The 21618-nt window shown below is 37.3% G+C and overlaps 1 protein-coding gene and 1 pseudogene across 1 annotated transcript in view; one reads left to right on the forward strand and one right to left on the reverse strand.

Moving 5' to 3' along the window:
* Window positions 1-1194: 1194 nt before the first annotated feature.
* CEP128 (centrosomal protein 128) overlaps window positions 1195-21618 on the reverse strand; it is a 148226-nt gene continuing 127802 nt past the window's right edge. The window contains exons 14-15 of the mRNA XM_008057192.2: window positions 12019-12369; window positions 1195-1917 (exon numbers count right to left, since the gene is read on the reverse strand). Of these exons, the coding sequence (XP_008055383.1) occupies window positions 1195-1917; window positions 12019-12369 (1074 nt within the window). The remainder of the gene's footprint in view (window positions 1918-12018; window positions 12370-21618) is intronic.
* LOC103259532 lies at window positions 3287-3660 on the forward strand (annotated as a pseudogene).

Raw genomic sequence — 21618 nt, forward strand, 5'->3', positions numbered from 1 at the left:
TTATACATCAGTTATTTTACTATAATTTCACCTTACACCAAAAGCATTTTTAAAATAGCAGCTGTATAGCCGGGTTCGGTGGCTCAGCCTGTAATCCCACGCATTGGGAGGCTGAGGTGAGTGGACTGCGTGAGCCTGCGGCTTCGAGACCCACCTGGGCAACTTGGTGAGACCTCATCTCTATAATAAATCAAAAAATTAGCTGGGCGTGGTAGCACCCGCCTGTAGTTCCAGCTACTTGGAAGGCTGAGGTGGAAGGATCGCCGGAGCCCAGCAGGGTGAGGATGCGGTGGCCACTCCCAGCAGGGTGAGGATGCGGTGGCCAGGAGTGGCCACTGCACTCCTGTCTGGGTGACAGAGTGAGACTCCAACTCAAAAAAATAAATAAATAATAAAATAAAATAAAATAGCAGCTGTATCTCAAAGACTTTTGAAAAATATTATAATTAACCTTTGAAGATTTGTCCATTCATTCACTCACCTATTCGACAGATATTTACAATGTTCAAAAAACTGCTCTAGGCACTGGGTATGGCTGTAATAAAAACAGACTAAAATCCCAGTCCTCGTGGAGCCTTTATTCTAAGAAAAGGAGATTAAGAAATAAATAATCTGGAATCTATATCATATGATGATAAGTGCTGTGGAGAAAAAAATAAAGCCGGCAAGAGGGAAAGACTTAACACACTCCTGACAATTATGTCATGAAATAATTTCCCTGCAAGGTGATAATGCTAACACCATTAGACCTTCGAAACTTTTCCTCAAAGGCAAGACCTCAATCAGGCATTTACCCATCTACCCAGGCAATTTTGATTTTGCAAACAAGGGGTAAATCTCAAAAGTCTTGGGTTTACACACTCCTAAGCAGATCCACTTTAGTTACTATACTAATAAGGACTGTGGTTACAGCTTCCATGGTCTTGACAAGTCTTTTGCCTTTTATTTTTTAGTAGGTCATAAATGTTGAATGAGGGCACGTTTCAGGTCCACAACTTACTGCCACCTCTGCCTTTCCTGAACTCCCCAAATAGCTAAACGTTCTTTTTAAAGGGCTTCAAGGCTCAGAAATAGGTGCTCTCAGGTGGCTGTTATAACTCATTTCAACCTGGCCGAACAGGCATGAATAAGCCTCTTTATTATTGGTTTTATCTTCCCTTCAGTGCTTGGGAATACAGAATGATCTCTAAAAGTTTACGCTTTATTAACTTCATGAGCCACCAGAAAAATTCCTTCAGTATCACAGGGAAAATTCAGCGCAGGTACCTTCAGTGTCCTAATGTGATTCTCAGCCTCACTCTTTTCTTTCTTAAAATGCTTCAACAGCTCCTGGATGTTTTGTTCATGCTTTGTTTTCACACTCTGCAATGACAATGTGAGATCTTTCAGTTCCCTCTGGTGAACATCACGTTCCAGCTTTAACTGTGTGATGACTGTAGCTGTCTCTTCATCCCTAGATTTCACCTGGGCTGTGAGGTCAGCAAGGTCCTTAAGCACCGCTTTCTTGGCTTTCTCTTCCTCGGCCAATTTATTAGCAAGATCTGCTCGGATAGCACTCAAGTCCTTGATGGACTCTTGCAGCTCAAGAAGCTTAGCTTTGTCCTGGGCCTGGCTCTTCTTGAGCTCCGCAATTTCTTCCTCCAGGTGAGTTTTCTCAAGTCTCATCTGGCTCTGAATATTACTATGCTTTGTCAATTCACTTTCCAGTCTCTGGATGGTATTGAGGGAATTCTTGACTTCTAGTTCAAGATCAGTTTGATGAGACTTAATATCACTTAGTTTCTCCTCTTTAGAGTGAAGCTCCTCTTCTTGACGGGCTCGCTTTGTGAGCACATCATTCAATTCCTTTCGAAGATTCTCTATCTGTTGTAATGCTGCATACAGTTGGCTTTTCATTTCATCCTTTTCTTTTAAAATCTATCAGGTTAAGAACAGAAAAGGCAGAAAAGCATTACTGTAAAATTCACCAAAGATTCTGCCAGTTAACAAAATAAAGAAAAATTCATCAAATAATACTTTGTATTTTTTTATTTTTTAATAAAAAACATTTTTAGTCAAGAAAAAAATATATAATTAGCCTGAAATAGCACCACACTGAAATACATGTTTCAGATTTCATCAAAACTTATATTAATCCATGATCACAAATAATTATTTACACTGTAAGATAAAGCTGAGAAAATGAGGAAATAAAAGATTCCTATTATAAAGAGTTTACCAGATGTTGAAATAACACAGAATTACCTAAAGTACAATGAGGTACATTTCAATGTCACAGTTTTTAAAAGGAGAAACCTTGAAACAGGGATGAAAAAAAATACAGGGAAAGTATGAAGATACAATCTAAGAAAGCTTATGGTTCAACCAGCCATTATTAAAAAATGTCATTAGTGTTAAGAAACACACCAATATGCAGCTGGGAACCTTGAAGCCCACAAGGTAGAAATGAGATTAATTTAAGGTTACGAGAGGTTGGGAAGGGCTCAAGTGAAAGTCAAGCGACTAGAAGTCCATCACCCTCTGCCAGCCTTTCTAAGGGGTTGGGTTTACCTTGAAGGATACAGTCTAAGAATTAATTTAGTTTCTAATTATCATCACCTAATAATTGATAATAAAACCGTGGGCAGCCAATGGAGCCTAGACTGATTTCTGTACAACACTGTCACAATCTCCATTCCAGCTTACTGATGCCCACCATGTCCAGAAATAGGAAAACAAAAAAGAACCCAATTAAGACTCATTTCAGAACCAGAGATAATGAGTTAAAATGTTTCAGTCTTCTGTATGTGGTCAGCCAGTTTTCACAGCACCATTTACTGAATAGGTTCTCTTCTCCCCAGTGATTGTTGTTGGAGGTTTTGTCAAAGATGAGTTGGTTGAGAAATTGAGGTTTTGTTTCCAGAATCTCTCTCCTGTTCCATAACCTAAAACATCAAACTATAAGAACCTTAGAAAATGCAGGAGACATCCTTATGGAAATTGGAACTGGCAACCAATTCCTGATCAAAACACCAGATATCCATGCCATTAGAGATAAGATAGACAAGTGGAACCTCATCAAACTGTGAAGCTTCTGCAAAGCCAAATAAACCATTGAGAGAGTGGGGAGACAGCCCACAGAATGGGGAAAAAATATTTGCCAACTGTATATCTGACTAAGGTCTAACATCCAGGATCTACAAGGAACTCAAACATGCCAAAAGGAAAAAACAAACAGGCCCATTAAAAAGTGGGCAAAAGGGCAGCTGGGCTGATCCGTGGCAGTGGCTGTGCGGCAGACACAGAGATGCAGATCTTCGTGAAGACCCTCACGGACAAGACTATCACCCTTGAGGGTGACACCATCGAGAATGTCAAAGCTAAAATCCAAGACAAGGAGGGCATCCCACCCGACCAGCAACATCTGATATTTGCAGGCAAACAGCTAGAGGATGGCCACCTCTTTCGGACTACAACATCCAGAAAGAGTCCACCCTGCACCTGGTGCTGCGCCTGTGATGTAGCATCATTGAGCCTTCTCTCCGCCAGCTCACCCACAAGTACAACTGTGAGAAGATGATCTGCCACAAGTGTTACGCACACCTGCATCCCCGTGCCGTCAGCTGCCGCAAGAAGTGTGGGCACACTAACAACCTGCACCCCAAGAAGAAGGTCAAATAAGGCCCTCACCAGTTCCTCCGACAAGGCGGCCTCCTGTCCTTGGCCCATGACCCTGGGGCCTTGATAAAGTTTCCCTCTAGATTGACTACAGCAGTAAAAAAAAAAAAGTGGGTAAAAGCCATGAGTGGACACTTCTCAAAACAAGAGATACGAGCAGCCAATGGACACGAAAAAGCGCTCTGCCTCACTCATCATCAGAGAAATGCAAACCAAAATTCACGTTAAGATACCACCCAACCCCACTAAGAATGGTCATCATTTATAAAACTAATAACAACAGATGCTGGTGCGGATGCAGAGAAAAAGAAACATTTCTACACATTTCTACATTGTAGGTGGGAATGCAAACTAGTGCAACCTCTTTGGAAAACAGCGTGACGTTTTCTGAAATTGACCTTTCATATGACCCAGCAATTCCCCTACTGGAAATATAGCGGAAGAACTCAAATCATTCTACAAAAAAGATACCTGCACACATATGTTTATTGCAGCACTAATCACAATAGCAAAAATATGGAACCAACCGTGTCGTCCATTGAAACTGGATGGGATAAAATAATGTGGTACATATACACAATGGAATATTATGCAGCCATAAAAAAGGACAAACATATGAACTTTGTAGCAACTTGGATGGATTTAGTCTATCATACTCAGTGATCTATCACAGAAACAAAGAACAGAGTCCACATGTTCTCACTCATAAGCAGACCTTGAACAATTGTCATAATTCTATAAGAAAGGGATTGGCAGTAGTAGGATACTGCCAGGGGAGGAGGGGGTCACACCTCAACAACAAGGGTATCTGCATAACAAACATTTGTATACCTAACACTGAATTGTACCCCACATCTTTAATTAAAAAAAAAGAAACAAAAACATGAATTAAAATGTAAATATTTGCCAAGCATTTCTACACTTTACATTTTATATTTCAATGTAAAACAATTTATGATAAAAATGTAATGAGTCAATCACTCCAAAAAAAAAAAAATCCTCAAACCCCTCTCAGTTTTAACAGAGAGAAAGAAAGAATAGAAAGCTAATATGAAAAATAACAAAAGGAGGTAACTATGCTGTTGAACTCTGACCAGAGAGAATTGAATTTGAGTTTAGCCTAGCCATGGTAATACTATAACCTTAAGGAAATTATTTATCTTCATAGAGATGATAATAATAATAGCCACCTCATAAGGTTGTGATGAAGATTAGTGGGAAAAGGGAAACAAAAAGCAAGGGTAAGACTTAAGTTCAAAGAGGAACCAGAGACTCAGGGAGGTATTTATCCAAGGTAGTGGTCAAAACTGTTTCTGAAAAGAACTGGGCACGGTGGCTCACACCTTGACCCTCAACTACTTGGGAGGTTGAAAGATCACTTGAGCTCAGGAGTTTGAAATCAGGCTGGCAATGTAACCAGACCCCATTCTCTACTGTAAAAATAGGAGATAACTGATGGAGCAATGACCTGAAGAGAAGGGACCCTGGAATACAGGTGAAGCAGTTCACTTTTGAGAGAATGTAAGTGAAGAAAAACAACAAGAAATATAGATAAGCCAAAGGATAAATATATTATTTTTCTATTGCTGCATAATAATTTCCAACAAACTTAGTGGCTTAAAACAATACTAATTAATGATCTCGCGGTTTCTAGTAGGACAAAAGACCAAGGAAGGTATCCTGCTTAAGGTCTCCAAAGACTAAAAACAAGGTACCAGTTGACCTGGGCTCTTACCTGGCTCTGGGCAAGAATTCACATCCCAGCTCCAAGTTTCTGACAGAATTTAGTTCCACATAGTTAAAGGACTTTGGGTCCCCATTTCCTTGCTAACGTTTGACAAGGTATTCTACACTTCTAGAAGCCAAGCTCGTTCCTCGGCTCATGGACTCTTGCATCCTCAAAGCCAGCAACAGTTCCATGAATGAATTTTTCTTACACTGCAAATCTCTCCAACTTTCCCATCTCCCAACATAAAAAATGCTTCGTTTTTAGGACTCATGTGATTAAATTAGATCCACCCAAAGAATCTCCTCATCTTAAAATCAACTGCATCAAATAATATAATAAAATCATGGGAGTGCTATCTTAAAATATTCATAGGTTCCAGGAATTAGGCTAAGACATCTTTGTGAGGTCATTCTTCTTACCATACTACAGAACACAAAAACTGATAGAATCAAGTTTGGGCTGTAAGGATAACACAGGCAGGACCTAAGAATGAGGGTAGGAGGCTTAAATATGTTTGGAGCAAATAACATAGCCCTATGGGCATAAGTCAAGAAACGTCCAGGCAATCCTGAAGATTAAAATCATATTTTCATGATGAACTCTATCAGGGAAAATGTCTTTAATTGTGAAATATTATGTCTTCCTGAAATTGGTTTAAACAGCAATGGTATTTATTTTCCTCACATAACAGGAAATCTGGAGATAAGATGATTCAAGAAGAGTCCTTCAAAGCTCTACTACTCTAGAATTCTCCATGATTTACCTCTTCCCAATGCACCAAGCACCATATCAATGCATGATGAATGTGACAGACAGCCTTAGGACAAACCATCCAGACTATGTTGGTTAAGTTTGGAATTTCTTTGACAATACAGATACTAAAAACTAAGTAAGCCCTGTCTATTTGCTTCTGTTTACTTGCCTGGCTAGTAGCCACAGCCTACAATTTTGTCTAGACATTTTCTCTGCGTCTGAAAATGTGTCTTTACCACCATTTTAATATCCTGGACACCCCAGGGGCCCTCAGTTGAACAGCCTTTATATTAAGGCAATTTCAAACAATGGAAGTGGGTCCCTTTTGTCTGACCAGGAATGCTTGAAAGGACCCTGACAAAAACGCTTGTTTTTTGGGGTTTTTTTAACCCTCACTTTTTTTATTTTTGCTAAGTTTCTTACCTCCCTCATGTGTTTGAACTAACCTCAGTTTGGACGATAATTTGGCTTTGCCAACCTTTAAAGGTTCCAAATTATCAGACTCATACTCAATCTGGATTACAGATTACTGACTTCAGGATCCCCACCAAAAAAAAACTAATAATCTCTCTCCCTGCTTTTAGACAGACCAGCTTCCACCTAAATCCTATTATTTAGGTTCTTTTACTTATAGCATTTTATGCCTAGAATTCAAATTTTATATCAGCTGAATTTCTTCTGTTGAGAAAATCCCAATTCAAACTGGCTTAAACCACAGGAAATGTTTTATCATTCCAGGGAGAACTGCTCTAGACACAGTATGTTAAAGCTCTAACTCTGTCTCTCTCATTCTCTCAACCATCTCCTCCTCTTGTGAGGCTTCATTCTCAGGACTGCAGCAAGATGGCTTCAGCCATTCGAGGCATAGTGGCCCACCACAACATCCAAAGGAGGGAGAAAATCTCTCTTCCTGTGTATCTTTTTTAGGAGTAAAGGTACCAGAAGCACCCCAACAGGCTTCATACCTCATTACTCATTGACCAGGTCAAGACTCTGTGCCTAGTGTTGGCTTACATTAATTACTGAATGAAATATATAAGAAGAGGCAGAAGGTAACCGTGACCACTACAGAAGCCAAGTGATAGTTCAATGCAAGTTTTGCTGGTGTTCTTCCAGAGAAGGAATGAAAAAAGTGAAGAACTGTGTTGATTCCAGATTAGAGATCAGTAAAATGCGTGAAGTGGAAGGAAGAAACTGAAGGCATTGGTGAGTACGTCATCAAAGTAGCTTTTAATAAAGTTTAATATGACAGGAAAAAACTGAATCTAAAATGTCTAGTCAACTAGAGGAATATGGAAGGACTAAACTTGAGTGGTAATGGTTAAAAAAGGAAAAGGAAATAGAAGAAATGTGAAAGACCAGAGACTGAGATTTGAGAATTAAAGGCTTGAACATAGAACAATTGCAGATGATGACAAAATTTAACCACATAAATTAGTTGCTGAAGTAGAGTGATTTGAATGAAGGCCACTGTAAAATAAGAAATTAGTGAAGTATAAGAATGCAGAGTCCGAGTTGCTGATTTGAAGGTTGAATTCACTAAGGATGATGGCAAGGATTATTAATACATGTTATAAAACAGGTTGAGGGGAAGCCAGATGCCAAAACCCTTGAGAAACATGGGGGCGTAAGTGAAAAATAACTAGCTGTCCAAGCAGGAATGGGAAAAAAAAAATGTTCTAACCAGGCAAAAGATTATAGAAAGAAGGCCTGAAAACAGCTGTGTGAAGCCAGAAGAGTGATATGGCCTAAAACCATGGCAGCTGTAGGGACACTCCTCAAAGGCCTGACCGCAAAGTGTATACAGGCTTTTTTATTAACTAAAAGGTAGATGAGAGGATTTTTCTACATACGAGGTAGCATGCAGACAGATTGCTGGATTACACTAATGCATCAGTACTCTAGCATTCCTTAAATTGCATATCCTAGGACTGCATACATATTCAAAGAGTAGTGTACTTTGGCAATGATCCTTCTCACTTTTATTCATTCAAAAATTCAGATTTTATAAGACAGCATATACTACACATGAATTTTTTTTCTCAGCAGGAGGGAAATCCACAAAAGGAAAATATAGTAATTTAAGATTCTTAAAGTAAAATACTATCAAACAAAAAGCTCATTATGTGGGCAACTCAATTAGTTTCCCAATTAAAAAAAAACAACTAGGAAGCATTCCCATTACCCATATTTTTAAAAAATGAAAGAATTTGGAAACATTCAGAAGAGCATATGTTGTCATAAGAATCCAAGTTCAAATTTTTCCTTTTTTTCAAAGTACCTATCAAAACAGTGATTTCAAACAGCACTTTTTTAAAAAAGAAACAGAAATATCAGAAATATCACAATTATTGGTATCCATAGCTTTAGGTCTCCCAGTATGTGTTCATCCACATGTCCCTAAAGAACATCACAGTTCCCTGATGTAAATATTCAAGTCACTGTCTTTTAAGCAGAGTACACAAACCTGATCTTTCTGGGGGGTTTTTCTGCAATGATATGCTATTTATTTGATATTATATATCCTTCAGTAATAAAGAGGTTTAGTAATATGATACATAGCTGACAATCTTACTAAGATTCCAGAGGTGTATAAAGTCAGGAAAAAAAGGATAAATCAGAACAACTTTTAAGAGAATAAAATCTTTTTCCTTTTAATATAATTTTTAAGTGGCAAAGCTTAAAGTCGAAAATAAATTATGCTAGGAAAAGAGATTTGGAAGTAGGCACAGAACCATTTTGCAAATACTAAGACTGCATCATTTGTGCATATAAAATGACTCAACAAGGCTACTTATTAAGTAATTACTTTATTCTTTAAACTATAATGTTATATTTGTAAACCAACACCATTTTTATTTTAACATACACTTCCAAATATACCTTGTAGTCATTTTTGAAAGTAATTAGTCCTAAAAAAAAAAGGAAGTAGATTGTATTACTAATGGCTTAAGGAGGCCTTGGGATTTTATTGAGAATTAAATATTCCTTAAAGGTAATATTCCATAATATATTTTTAAATTTTTGTTTTCAAAATTATTTACCATGTATTTCCACATCACAGATTTACTGGACATTTGAATATGCAGTGAAACATTTCTTACCCTTTTTTCCTTGATCAAACATTGCTCTAACTGCAATGTGCTGCATTAATTTTTAAGGCTTTTAAAGAAGAAATTACAATGCCTGCTGTGATAATTGTGATACTACCCAACTGTGGCAATCACTTTAAAACTACTTCTTTGCTTATCATTAGTAATGCTAAGTGATAAAAATAATTATATCAGAAGTATTCTGGGAAATTATTGTTTAACAATTCTGAAGATTCTGAAAACTCAATCTAGAAAACTCTCAGCATCGTGAATTGGGATACTGTCTGATGACATGGACCCTTCTAAATTTTCTCAAATTAAGTAAACTCCCTTAAATTGATAAGATGATTATCAATCAATCAATTCACTCAACCGCTCTTCTCTTTAGCTCCCTCCCTTACAGTCAGGCTCACTGAACAGAACCAGTTGCCAGATCAGACTGACAACAGAATAATCAAGATAGAGTAGTTTCCTGGGATCAAATCAGTTCAGATTCAAGCCTGAAAGCTTTAGAAATGCTTTAGCTGGTCAGGCGCGGTGGCTCAAGCCTGTAATCCCAGCACTTTGGGAGGCCAAGGTGAGAGGATTGCCTGAGCCCAGGGGTTCGAGGCCAGCCTGGGCAACTTGGTGAGACCGCATCTCTACAATATATCAAAAAAGTAGCTGGGTGTGGTAGTGCGAGCCTGTAGTTCCGGCTATTGGAAGGCTATGGTGAAAGGATCATCTGAGCCCAGCAGGTCGACGCTGGGGTAGCTGTGAGCACTCCAACTGGGTGACAGAATAAGACAAAGAGAGAGAAAGAGAGAGAGAGAGAGAGAGAGAGAGAGGGAAAGAAAGAAAGAAAGAGAGAGAGAGAGAGAGAGAGAAAGAAATGCTTTAGCTCAGGGCAATCCACCACCTAGTATGTGTCAGAAGGGTTAAAATGAAAAGCAATCCACAGTGAATGCAAAGTGATCGCTTCTTTTATCTTCTACATGTCCAAGAATTCATATATAAAAGATAAAGTATCTTTTCCATGACAGCTCATCTAAAATAAGCATCTGTCACTTTTAAATGCTGAAAATTGATTTTATAAATATGTTGCCCTACATTTTGTTTTCCTTTGAAAGAAAGTCAACTTATCCAAATGATCATTCTTCTGGAATGTTCAGTTCTTGACAAGTGACAAATAACAAAGCACAAATGATAAACCATGACTAAACATGGATGAAAATCAATCATGACTTTCCTGCTTATTATCTTATAAACATCTGGGTTTAATTCAACCCAAAGATATATCTGTGGAGAATCAACATAGAAGTATAAAATCCATTCAAAGTAACTGATTATACAAGGGAAAAGATGATGTGGAACGCATACACAGATCAATGAAATGCTTTCTGTTGCCATCCATAGGGCATAAAAGCAAAGTCCTGAAGAGGCTTGTGCTCCCATAATACTGCTCAGTCAGGGGGAGAGTGTCACTCATTTAACCAAGCCCATTACAGGAGCTGACAGAAAATGGCCCAGTTGTAACTACTGTATTTTTTAAATGCTTCTTTCTAACCAATAGATAATTTGAAATATCCAGAAGTGATACGAAGACCTGCTATTGCTTGACCATATTGCCACAACCCCTAGAGAAGGGCATGGCAACTATTCGCGTGCTCCTGCACATACCCACATTCCTGAGAGTCAACAAAAGGTGTGCTTTCCCTTATCTCCTATGCACTTCCAGTAAGTAACTTCAAAGAACACTTAACTTTCCTGCAGACTGTGCCCAATTAACTGAGAGATGTAAATCCCCATTTACTTCCTTTTCTTAATAGTCACAGATTTGTAAAACTTTTATATCAATGTAATCACAAGTCTTGTGATTTGTATAATGTTTGCATATAATAACATGTAATAATGTTGACGTCTTAGGCCCTGTTAACTTCCTTTACTCTATGGCAAGCTTGATTAACACTTCTGCTGGGTGTTACTGATAAAAAGCTGTGGGATACCCCTGGTAACTGGCGCCAGGAAATGTGGACCATAAAATGTCATTATTGACAAAATGCAGCTGTAACTTAGGTTCTATACAATGATCTGGTAGTCACATAGTCAATGTATTGGTACCAACTACCCTGAATTTATAAAAGTGGACTGTAAAACTTGAAGGGTGAGCAGAACCATTTAAAGAGGACAAAAGCCCACTCTGCTCCCTAGATTCGAATTCAGAAATAAAACTCTTTCTACCAGTTCCCTGCCCCTTTGGTTTATTGGTATCAAGGGAGAGCAGCCAAGTGTTACTCAGACCATAACAGAAGGGGTGGAGGGATGGAAAATCACGTGTCAGATACAATGTTCACAGGTGGGGGTGGTGGGTACACTTAAGCCCAGATCAAAAACTATTTGTACCCCCTAAAGCTATTTAAATAAAGGGGGAAAAATAAATATAGAAATGAGATTTAAAACTACATGCACTAGGAGGAAAGTTAGGGGAGATTTACTAATTTTCTTCCACTGGAATATCAGAAGATTAAGGAATAATTCAACTTAGGGAACTTAAATCTAAACTAGGGCAGGGGATGTGTCTATTTTATGGCTTAACTCTGAAAATCCATAGCATGTTAAACTCTTAAAAAGGCTTTAAAAAATAAACCCAACTTCTTGCTTTGAAACAGCCAAGACATAAGACTCTTCTATCAAGGGCTTATCAATAGATTGTATGCTCAGCATGGTACTCAAGTGTCTGCTCAAAGGATGGATAAATGAATGGTTAGTTACAGCAAAAACCATTCCTTAGGAATGTGACTTTCATACCTGACTATTCTTGTCCGTCATTTCATCAAGAGTTTCAGCTTGTTTCTCCATCGCTCGCTCTAATTTCTTATGCCTAAGCTTCCACTGCCTGATAGATTCTTGAGCCTTCAGTTTCAGGTCTTCCCTCCTCTTCTCGGCTTCCTCTCTCAGGGCCTCCGACTGCTGGAGCTCACTAAGGTACTGCTCAGCCTGCTTGGTTGCGTCCTCCGCATGGTGAGTCAGCTCTGAGATCTGAAGTTCAGCATGCTTGCGCTCGGTCTCACATGTGTCAAAGTGACTCTGGATCTCCTTCAGTCTATTTAACATCTGCAGTTGCTGTTTTTCCCTGTTCTCCAATTCATGGGCTAAATCCTAGGAATAAAGAATGTGAAATATTAGCAAAAAATTTTTGTCAAAATTGGAAGTATAACATATCAGACAAGAATCTCTAATGTCATTGAAACTGAAATCATCTGTATTAAATTCCATTAGCAATCAATCTAGAAAATACAAGTCCTTTTCTGTGCATTTTATAGCCACATTAGTTGAAAATAATTTTTATAGAAATATTACCTCTTTTTTAGACTATTCTACTATCCTAAAAGAAAAAACGTCTAGACTATTGTATTAAACTAAAAGAGAAAACGTATATATTTCCAACTGACTGTCACTAAAATAGAAGGAACTGCTGAGATAAACAATGTGCATTATTTTCACAAGAACCTAGTGTTTTCTCTAATTGAAGAAATGTCAATGTTCTAAAATTTGTCAGATTATCAGAGAACTATTAGTAGCAATCATATGTAACATTTCACTTGCTGGCAGCACATAACATTTTATTAAAATAAAATAAAAATCAGTAACAATAAAATGACAGAAATATCATTATAGATAACATTATATTAGAGTCCCAGTAAAGTGATTATAGATTGGTTATTTCCAAATAAAACAATATAATGGTAGATATTGAAGCACTTATCTCCAGCTAACATGAATCATTATAGTATAGATTTTTAAATAAACTTAAATTTAAATTTATTTGTAATACTTCTCTAATCAAGAAAGAAACCTTAAAATTTAGCATCCCTAAAACAAGGATGCTCATTAATATATTTGGAATTATACTAAATCATCATGATTAATACATATTTTAAGAACAAGTAAATACCTATTTTAAGTTCAAAAATGAGGATATTGCTTTTATGCAATAGCTTATACAAATAAAAGAATGCTATAACATTAAGAATGTTATAACATAAATAACGTTAACATTAATCCAGTTATTAAAGCTTTGTACAAAGTAACAAATGCTGAAATTAATTGCTTATAATAAGTCACATAAACTGTCCCTCCTGAGCCTTAGTTTCCAAAACTTAGGGATAACAAAAATAACACAAAATTGTCATGTGTCCAAATAAGAATGGGCTCAAGGGGCAATGATAATGCTGTGAGTTAGATAAACAATAAATATCATCTACATTGTACTAAGACATGACAAGTGAAGAGACTAGAAACATTTACCAAGTTCTTTTGGTCCCAACAGAATTTTCAGGTCCAGATTCCAAAGGCCACAAACTGTGGCTCAAATAAAGTAAAATACAATTTCCCTTATGATCACAGTCATAGTTTGACCTTATGGCAAAAATCGTTTTCAATGCCTCGAAAACAATCTTTATTTTCTGGGCAATAGGTTTGCATTTGTTCAGTTTGCTAATATCACTGCAGCCTGGAAAAGACTTCATCTACCCAAACAAAATAGTAAATTGAGAACTGTGCATTTGTTTGTATGGAAAATTCTAAAATAAGATTCGAAAACCTTAGTATCCTAAAAGGTTTGCCAGTAAGCTAGAAATCAACTTTATTAACAAGCAGTAATCAAGTGATTCTGCATCAAAAGAGAGGTGAAAATGATTATTTTTTTCAACGAATTCTTGGAGGGAGGGCGATTATCCTCCTAGTCATCAGGCACATAATTTACAGAAAGATTAGTAAGACATGACTTCAATTCAAAGAAACTAGCAATTTAATTGATGACATATTCATACCAATAGGTAAATTACAACAGTAGATCGTACTAGGTGGTAAAAAAATGATGTACAGTTAATTGAAGGGGTCTATATTCGGCAGTGTAGCTGCAGAGGGTCTCTCTTAGAAGGTGATGTTTAAAATGTAAATAAGGATCTAGCAACAATAATAAAACAACCATGAGTACTACTGAAATTTGTTGAGCACTAGGCATTATGCCAAGGATTTCATAAATGCTTTATATGAGGTATCTCCTTCAATTCTAACACAAAACTAAAATAAAACATTATTATTATCCCCACTTAAGTGAGAAGTAATCAATACTTGCTGCAGAAATAACTAGATCACATACCTTATAAGTGATGGCACAAGGGTTTAGGCATAGTCTGATTCCAGAGCCCATGTTTTTAACTCTTGGCTAAACTTCTAGCTTCTCAAATGACTCTAACTCCATACCTATTTAGTCACCCACTTCCATGGTTCTATCTTGGTGTTTTTATCAGAATGGCCACTTTTGAAGTGAGAGATTCTTCACCCTACCCTCCTGCCCCATCTCTGGCTTTAACAACCAGTGTAACATCTTCTTTCAGGCCCCTCCTTCTGCTATATCTGTGCTTCATGGTCAAGGAGAAGACCACTCCCTGGACATTCCTTTTGCTGTCTTTAAATCTTGACTCTCTAACCCAATGATATTTTTTCACTGTAGTCACTCTCTTGCTTACATTTCAAACTTTTTTAAACTGTTCATCCACTGAACGTTAACAATGGAACCACCAACTCTAGGCGAACTAAAAAATATTCCTAATTCCTACACCAGGATGAGTCCTCTAAGGAAAATCACACAAGACTATTTTAGTTGATGTGACCATACTTTGTAAGTCAGCTCTTTAGCGCCCAGAAAGTCTTCCATGTGTCTCCACCCAGTTCACACAAGAGTCATTCCAAAAAGTCTGATCTCTGACCCTACAAGCTTGTCCTGCAGTTTTAGTATGTATGTATATAGGCTTCTTCTTCAGAAGTAAAATTGAGGCAGTTAATGCAGGACACCCAAAATGTTCTAATACCATTCCTAAAATGTACCAGTGGTCACTCTCTCCTCCTCTCTAGCCTCTGAGAAAAAGGGATCCTTCCTCTCAGACAAATTAGCCTATCACTGCTCTGCTATTTCCTTCCACATCCATCAAGTGCTTCATATGATATCAGTCATGACTGTACTCTCCTCTATGTTTTGAACTTCTCTTTTTCCCTATTAGACCATTCTATTCTATTTCTTAAAACATAATAGTAAGGATTTTTAAAAATAATAAAATAAAAAATAACAACAACATTGACAAATCAATTTTTATTTTATTTTATTTTTATTTTTTTGAGTAGGAGTCTTACTTTGTCACCCAGACTGTACAGTGGCGTGTTCACAGCCACTGCAACCTCATCCTCCTGGGTTCAGGCATTTCTTCCTCCTCAGCCTTCCAAGTAGCTGGAACTACAGGCACTCCACCACACCTGGCTATTTTTTTGATTTATTGTAGGGATGAGGTCTCACAGATTTCTCCAGGCTGGTCTTGAACCCCTGGACTTAGGCAGTCCTCTCACCTCGGCCTCCCAAAGTGCGGGGATTACAGGCTTGAGCCACTGTACCCGGCCTTCACTTTATTCAATCCTGTATTATCTTCTAACCAGTATCCTGTACCATTCTTTCTTTTAAGCCAAGCTCCTGGAAAGAGTAGTCTACACTTGATGTCCCCACAATTTTATTTCCAAGTCACTTAGTTCACTTATCTGGTTTCCATCCCTGTCATACAATTAAAAGAGCTCTCACCAAGATACTCCAAAATAACCAATAGCCAAATACAAGAAAACTCTAAAAATCTTCCCATTGAGTTTTCTTGTAGCATGAAACACTATTAATTACCTCTTGCTCATCCTTAAGTCTTTCTCTGTCTTTAACTTTCATAATACCATTTTTCACTAGTTCTCCATCTTCTTCCTGTTCTTTCATAATCTTCTCTCCTGGGTCTCTTCTACCTTATAGCTTTTAAATATAAATAACTCTACAAGGTCCCAATACTAAGTATTATCCCACCAATATAATACCCTTAGTAAATAAGTATGCGAGTAGACAGAGATATTCATGAGTTCTAAATTCAGAAGCCAAACAAACTCCTAAATTCCAGACTTAAATATCTAAATGCATAATGACTTTCCACACTTAGAAATCCCATAGGCATCTTAAATTTAACATGCCCAGAGAATATAATGATCTGATGCCCAACTCCTAACAAAAAGATAGTCCAACTAAAATGGCAGGAAAGTGTCTCTCTCTAATGAGGTAGATGAAAATGAGATATATGAAAATAGTGAGAAAATCTGAAATAACTACTATAAGGGAAAGAGGAAATGAACAAGAAAACAAGAAATAGATGTTTAAAAGATAACAAACAGAAATAAGGTTCTAGTTAGATAGAGTCAAATTTGTAATAGATCCAAGAGCACACAAAATTCCATGGATTGATCCAGCAACTCTTTGAATCGAGAAGCAAAATAAGTTCAGCATTATTTATTATTCTGTAATTATAGAGCAACAACAGGCACAGTATTCACATACACAAGCCCAGAGCTAAGAAAGTAGACTTGCAGACTCTCTTATTAACATGTTATACATAATAATTCACTTAGGATATTAGCAAATATCATGTAATCGATTGGGTGTGTGAGTGCAAATGAACAGAAAAATGTGTAGATCTTATTGTAAACTACTGTGGTTCTCACAACTGAAAGGAAAGCAGGTGGGTTTGACCCAGATAAACATCACCTCTAATTTCCCTGAATCTGGAAACTATCAACAGCTACTGCTTTGCTACTGTCAAGTCTGTATTATGCTTCAGGTAAAATTTATCATAGAATTCCTTCCTAAGTTCATCTGCTAAGGATCCTACTCAGCCATAATTTTGACATTTTCTTCAAAAACTTTCTCAAATAACCAGTCAGAAAAAACTAATTGTAATAAACATTTCTCCCACATCAGTCAAAGAATTATATAGCAGAAACCTCATAATAATTCCTTACACACACACACACACACACACACGTATACACAGAAAGAGCACACAATTGTACAAACATATCATTAATCCATGAATAAATGCTTTCAGGGTATTTTTTTTTTTTTTTTTGAGTTGGAGTCTCGCTCTGTCGCCCAGACTGGAGTGCAGTGGCCGCTCCCGGCCACCGCAGCCTCGCCTGCTGGGCTCCAGCGATCCTTCCACCTCAGCCTTCCGAGTAGCCGGAATTACAGGCATGCACTACCATGCCCGGCTGATTTTTTGATTTATTGTAGAGATGAGGTCTCGCTGCCCAGGACTGGTCTCGAACCCGCGGGCTCAGGCAATCCACTCACCTCAGCCTCCCAAAGGCGTGGGATTACAGGCTGAGCCACCGAGCCCGGCCTGGGGTATTTATAGTAAAAACAAAAGTACAAAATAGTAATTATAATCTCCTAATGTACTACATGAAATGCTAAATGAAAAACATTTTTTCTTATTTATTCCATTATAATGATTTTCAGTTCTATTATTATTATTATATATTCCTGGAGACATCTTCTGTACTGAAGAACTTTTTATATTTAGATTGTGTTAAATCATCTCAGCTACTAAAGCAGAATGGTTAAACTTCATATCACTTTTAAGTCCATTATTTATTTTTCACCATATAAGCACTGCCAGGAAAAGGAACAATTTAAAAACATAGAGATATCGTTGTTAACAAAAATTTTTTCCCATACATTGCCAAAAGGTTTATAAAAGCTCCAACTAAATTTACTAATTTACACATTTAAATTCCACTTCTTTTCTCATTCTTCAAACAGGAAAGAGTGTTGATGGGTAGTTGTGTTGAAGATCTCAGGCTTGGTGGTAGTTAGAAGTATTCACAGGACTCAGAACATTATAGTGGTAATTATGGTACAATTTATTAAAGTGAAAAGATACAATGCGAAATTTAGCCAAGGGATAAGGCACATGAAGTGAAGTCCACTGGAAACCAGGGACATGCTTCCAAGAGTCCTCTCCCAGTGGAGTCACACAGGACATACTCAATTCCTTCAGCAATGACTTCTGACCACACATACAAAGTGTTGTCCATCAGGAAAACTCTTTAGAGACTCAGGGCCCAAGGTTTGTAATTTTGGTCACTTGGGCAACATCTGCCTACAAGGTACCCAAATTCCACACTTCCAGATAGAAAACAGCTGCTCAACATAAACTATATTTTTAGTACTAGTCTAAGCACAGTGAATTATCCTATTATCAAGAAGGGAACGTTTCATATCAGTGTAGAAACATTTATCACTCAAGTTCTCAGACGCCAGATAAAGGCCTACCTTGCAAGCAGACCTTCTTAGGATAGCTTTCTCAGGCCCACTGCCTCCACTCTTTTCTGCCCAGCAATAAGGTGGCCAAATACAAAGAAAGGAATAGAAGATAATAAGGCCCCAACAAATTCTTAACTAAAAAGCAACTATGAATGATATCTGTAAAAACAATGCATTCATAAGAGGGGGAAAAGAACTCTCTCCCTTTAAAAATGATTGGCTTTGATTGCCATTGGCTCCCTTTCTCGTTTCTGCAATAGTAGTACTCAAATTCCAAGAAAACTACACAGCCTACTCATATGAATAAGACTTTAAAGTGAGACAGAAAATGAAAGTGAGATTCTATTTTAAAAAGAGAGAGAGAGAGAGAGAGAGAGACAGAGAGAGATCAATAGTGTAGACAAGGTCCACCATAAAATTCAACTTCAGCTGATCACACATCTAAGATCACAGTTTCACATATGTTGACTACAAAAGAATACTTATCAGCTCAAAATTACAAAAGTGGAAAAACTGGACAAGGTAGGAAAACAATGAAGCAAATTTCTAGAATAAAAAAACAGCTCTGTCTAGCATATAAAAAATCTCTCCACCCACCTTTATCCTATTTCTCATATTCATGAGAAAGAATTGGTAAGCCTGCATTTAAAATACTTTCCATAAGGATTTAAGGGACATAAAGCAGACTGCCATGTAGGTGGGAACAATGACGAGTTGTTCACTGATGTAACTATAATATAATGCAATTTATCCTCTCCTCATACTTGACAGTCAACACACAAGAGCTTGGGCACCTCAGTGAACATTTAAAAACATATAACAAAAATTGAAAATCTGCACCAAATAAGCCAGGATACTAAATAATGCATATTTTAAATAAACATTTTCATCTACAGTATGTGTGGGAACTCGTACAGGTAAATGAGAAAACCGTGCAGTCGTAATGACTCAAAGGTAACATTTCTAGGGAGACAGTGACGTATCATGGAAAGAGGATAAGTCACACAAACTTGAGTTCAAATCCCAGCTCTACCACTCTGTGACCTTAGAAGGGTGCTTATCCTCTGTGAACTAAAGCAGCATCATTTATAAAATGTACTCAATAACACCAACCTCTCAGAGGAATGACAAACTACATGGATCACACAGATAAAGCACCCAGAAGAGTAACTGGCAGATTTTAGAAACTCAATAACAAGTTTTTACATCAAATTAGAGACAATATTAGAATTAGTGACATATCCCACTATCTACCGTTTAGAAATGAGAAAATTAAGGCACAGGAAGAATGATCAATCCAAGATAAGGTAGGTAGTGTTTGGTAGAGAAAGGACTAGAAAGAGACAGGATCCTAAAATTCAATCCAATATTGATTCCACTTCAGCATGCTAATGACCTGGATATTACTAGCCAAACAACCCCTTTAATAACTAAATAAGTCGAAATGTTCCTGCAAGAGACAGGAGAGAATCTTGACTAGGAGTTATATAAACTCTGATGCACAGAAGTTTCTGAAACTTTTTTGAAACTGAGAGAGAAATATCACAGGATAAGGTCGATGTAGGTTAAAATTAAACAGGGCACAGACTACTTATTCCTTCCTATGTTGAAGACACTAGGCAAGGCATGAGAAGTACTTCATGAGAAATACTAATTGGGAGACTGAGCAGGAGGGAAGAGACATCACTGTTAACTAGTAGAAACAGGATAGAAACTACCCTGTTCTGCAAGACCTCAGAAAGGAGAAGAGTTAAAATAAATAGTAACAGGCAAACTAAAATGTGAAGTAGAGAAGAGATTTGGTCACCGACAAAGAAAAAAAATAAAAACAGATTCCGACATTGGTGAATAATAGTTCAAGAAGGCTAAAAAGAGTTTGGAAGGTGAGGTCAAAATTTGAGTTGGGATGCTATAATCCAGTTTAAGCTTTCAAAGGTTTTCTATCAAAGGAATAACATGATCAGGTATGTGCTTAAGGAAAATTAATCACCAAAAGACATTATGCTAACTCTAGGATATGAAAATATTATGGCAACATTAAAAATAATTGAAGATCATCCTTTTAAAGCAGGAATGGTCTTTGAGAACCAATTCTTTTCTCAGCTGAATTCAATTTCAGCAACCAAATTCAATGGAAACTGGCTTATCATAGATAAGAACAAACTGGCATTTGAGAAACTGGAAAAGAAAAAATAAAACTTGTCAGGTTTTCTGAAGAAAATACACATATGTTTCCATTCAATCAAATAAATATCTCCTGCAGTCAGCAATATCGTAGTTGCTGAGACACAAAGATGAGTAAGACAACCCAGGTCTGCATTTTACTGCTCCAGAGAACCACATGACCTACTCAGTAGGAAAGACAGACACCTAACACTTATGTTTAATACATGTGATCCATAGGAGCAATTATTTCTCTTCTGTTTAAAATCTACCTTTCCTTCTAATTTATGCTGCCTAGTACATGCTGACATTTCATTCCTTAGTGCCTTTTTCTGATCACATGACGTTTAGTAACAATGATGCTTTCTTCAAAACAAGAGACCTGAGCTAAAAAAAAAATTAGGTAGTAACTAAGAAAACAAAAGAAGACAATACAACAGTTACTACTGAAAGTATTTAAGAGAAATGAGAGAGAAAAAGAAGGGAAAGAGACAGAAACAGAGATAGAGAAAAATAAATAAATGTCCTTGCCAGCCAATTCAGGAACCCACACAACTCTCAATACCACTAAGGCAAGAACATGCATGATATTCTGCCCCTGTGTTTTCCTTCTGTGTCTTCTTTTAGGATCAAAGTGCCCTTAACATGAGTGTTGGCAAAGGAAAAAGTCTGAGGAGAATGGAGAAGAGGGAAAAAAAATCTGCAAGAGAATCTGATCAAGGAGACACTACTCCCAAATATTCACAAAGTGTTTTGTAACGATACAAACTGATTTGATTCCGCAACATTTGAAAAGAATGATCTCAACATAAGGGGCAAGCCAAATGGAAAATTAATCATTTGTAAAGCCTCTATATACTATTAAAAATACAGTCAAGAGAAAAAGCCACCTTTTCAATTTATTGCATTTTCCCAAACTATTTCATAATATCTGAGAAAGCCCCAATGTTAGGGGGGAAATTATAAAATTGTATCTTAATCAGCCGGGCGTGGTAGCGCAGGCCTGTAATTCCGGCTACTGGGAAGGCTGAGGTGGAAGGATCACCGGAGCCCAGCAGGTC

The sequence above is a fragment of the Carlito syrichta genome, unplaced genomic scaffold (genome assembly GCF_000164805.1).
Source record: "Carlito syrichta isolate Samal-C Ts95f unplaced genomic scaffold, Tarsius_syrichta-2.0.1 Scaffold302860, whole genome shotgun sequence".
NCBI classification, from domain to species: domain Eukaryota; kingdom Metazoa; phylum Chordata; class Mammalia; order Primates; family Tarsiidae; genus Carlito; species Carlito syrichta.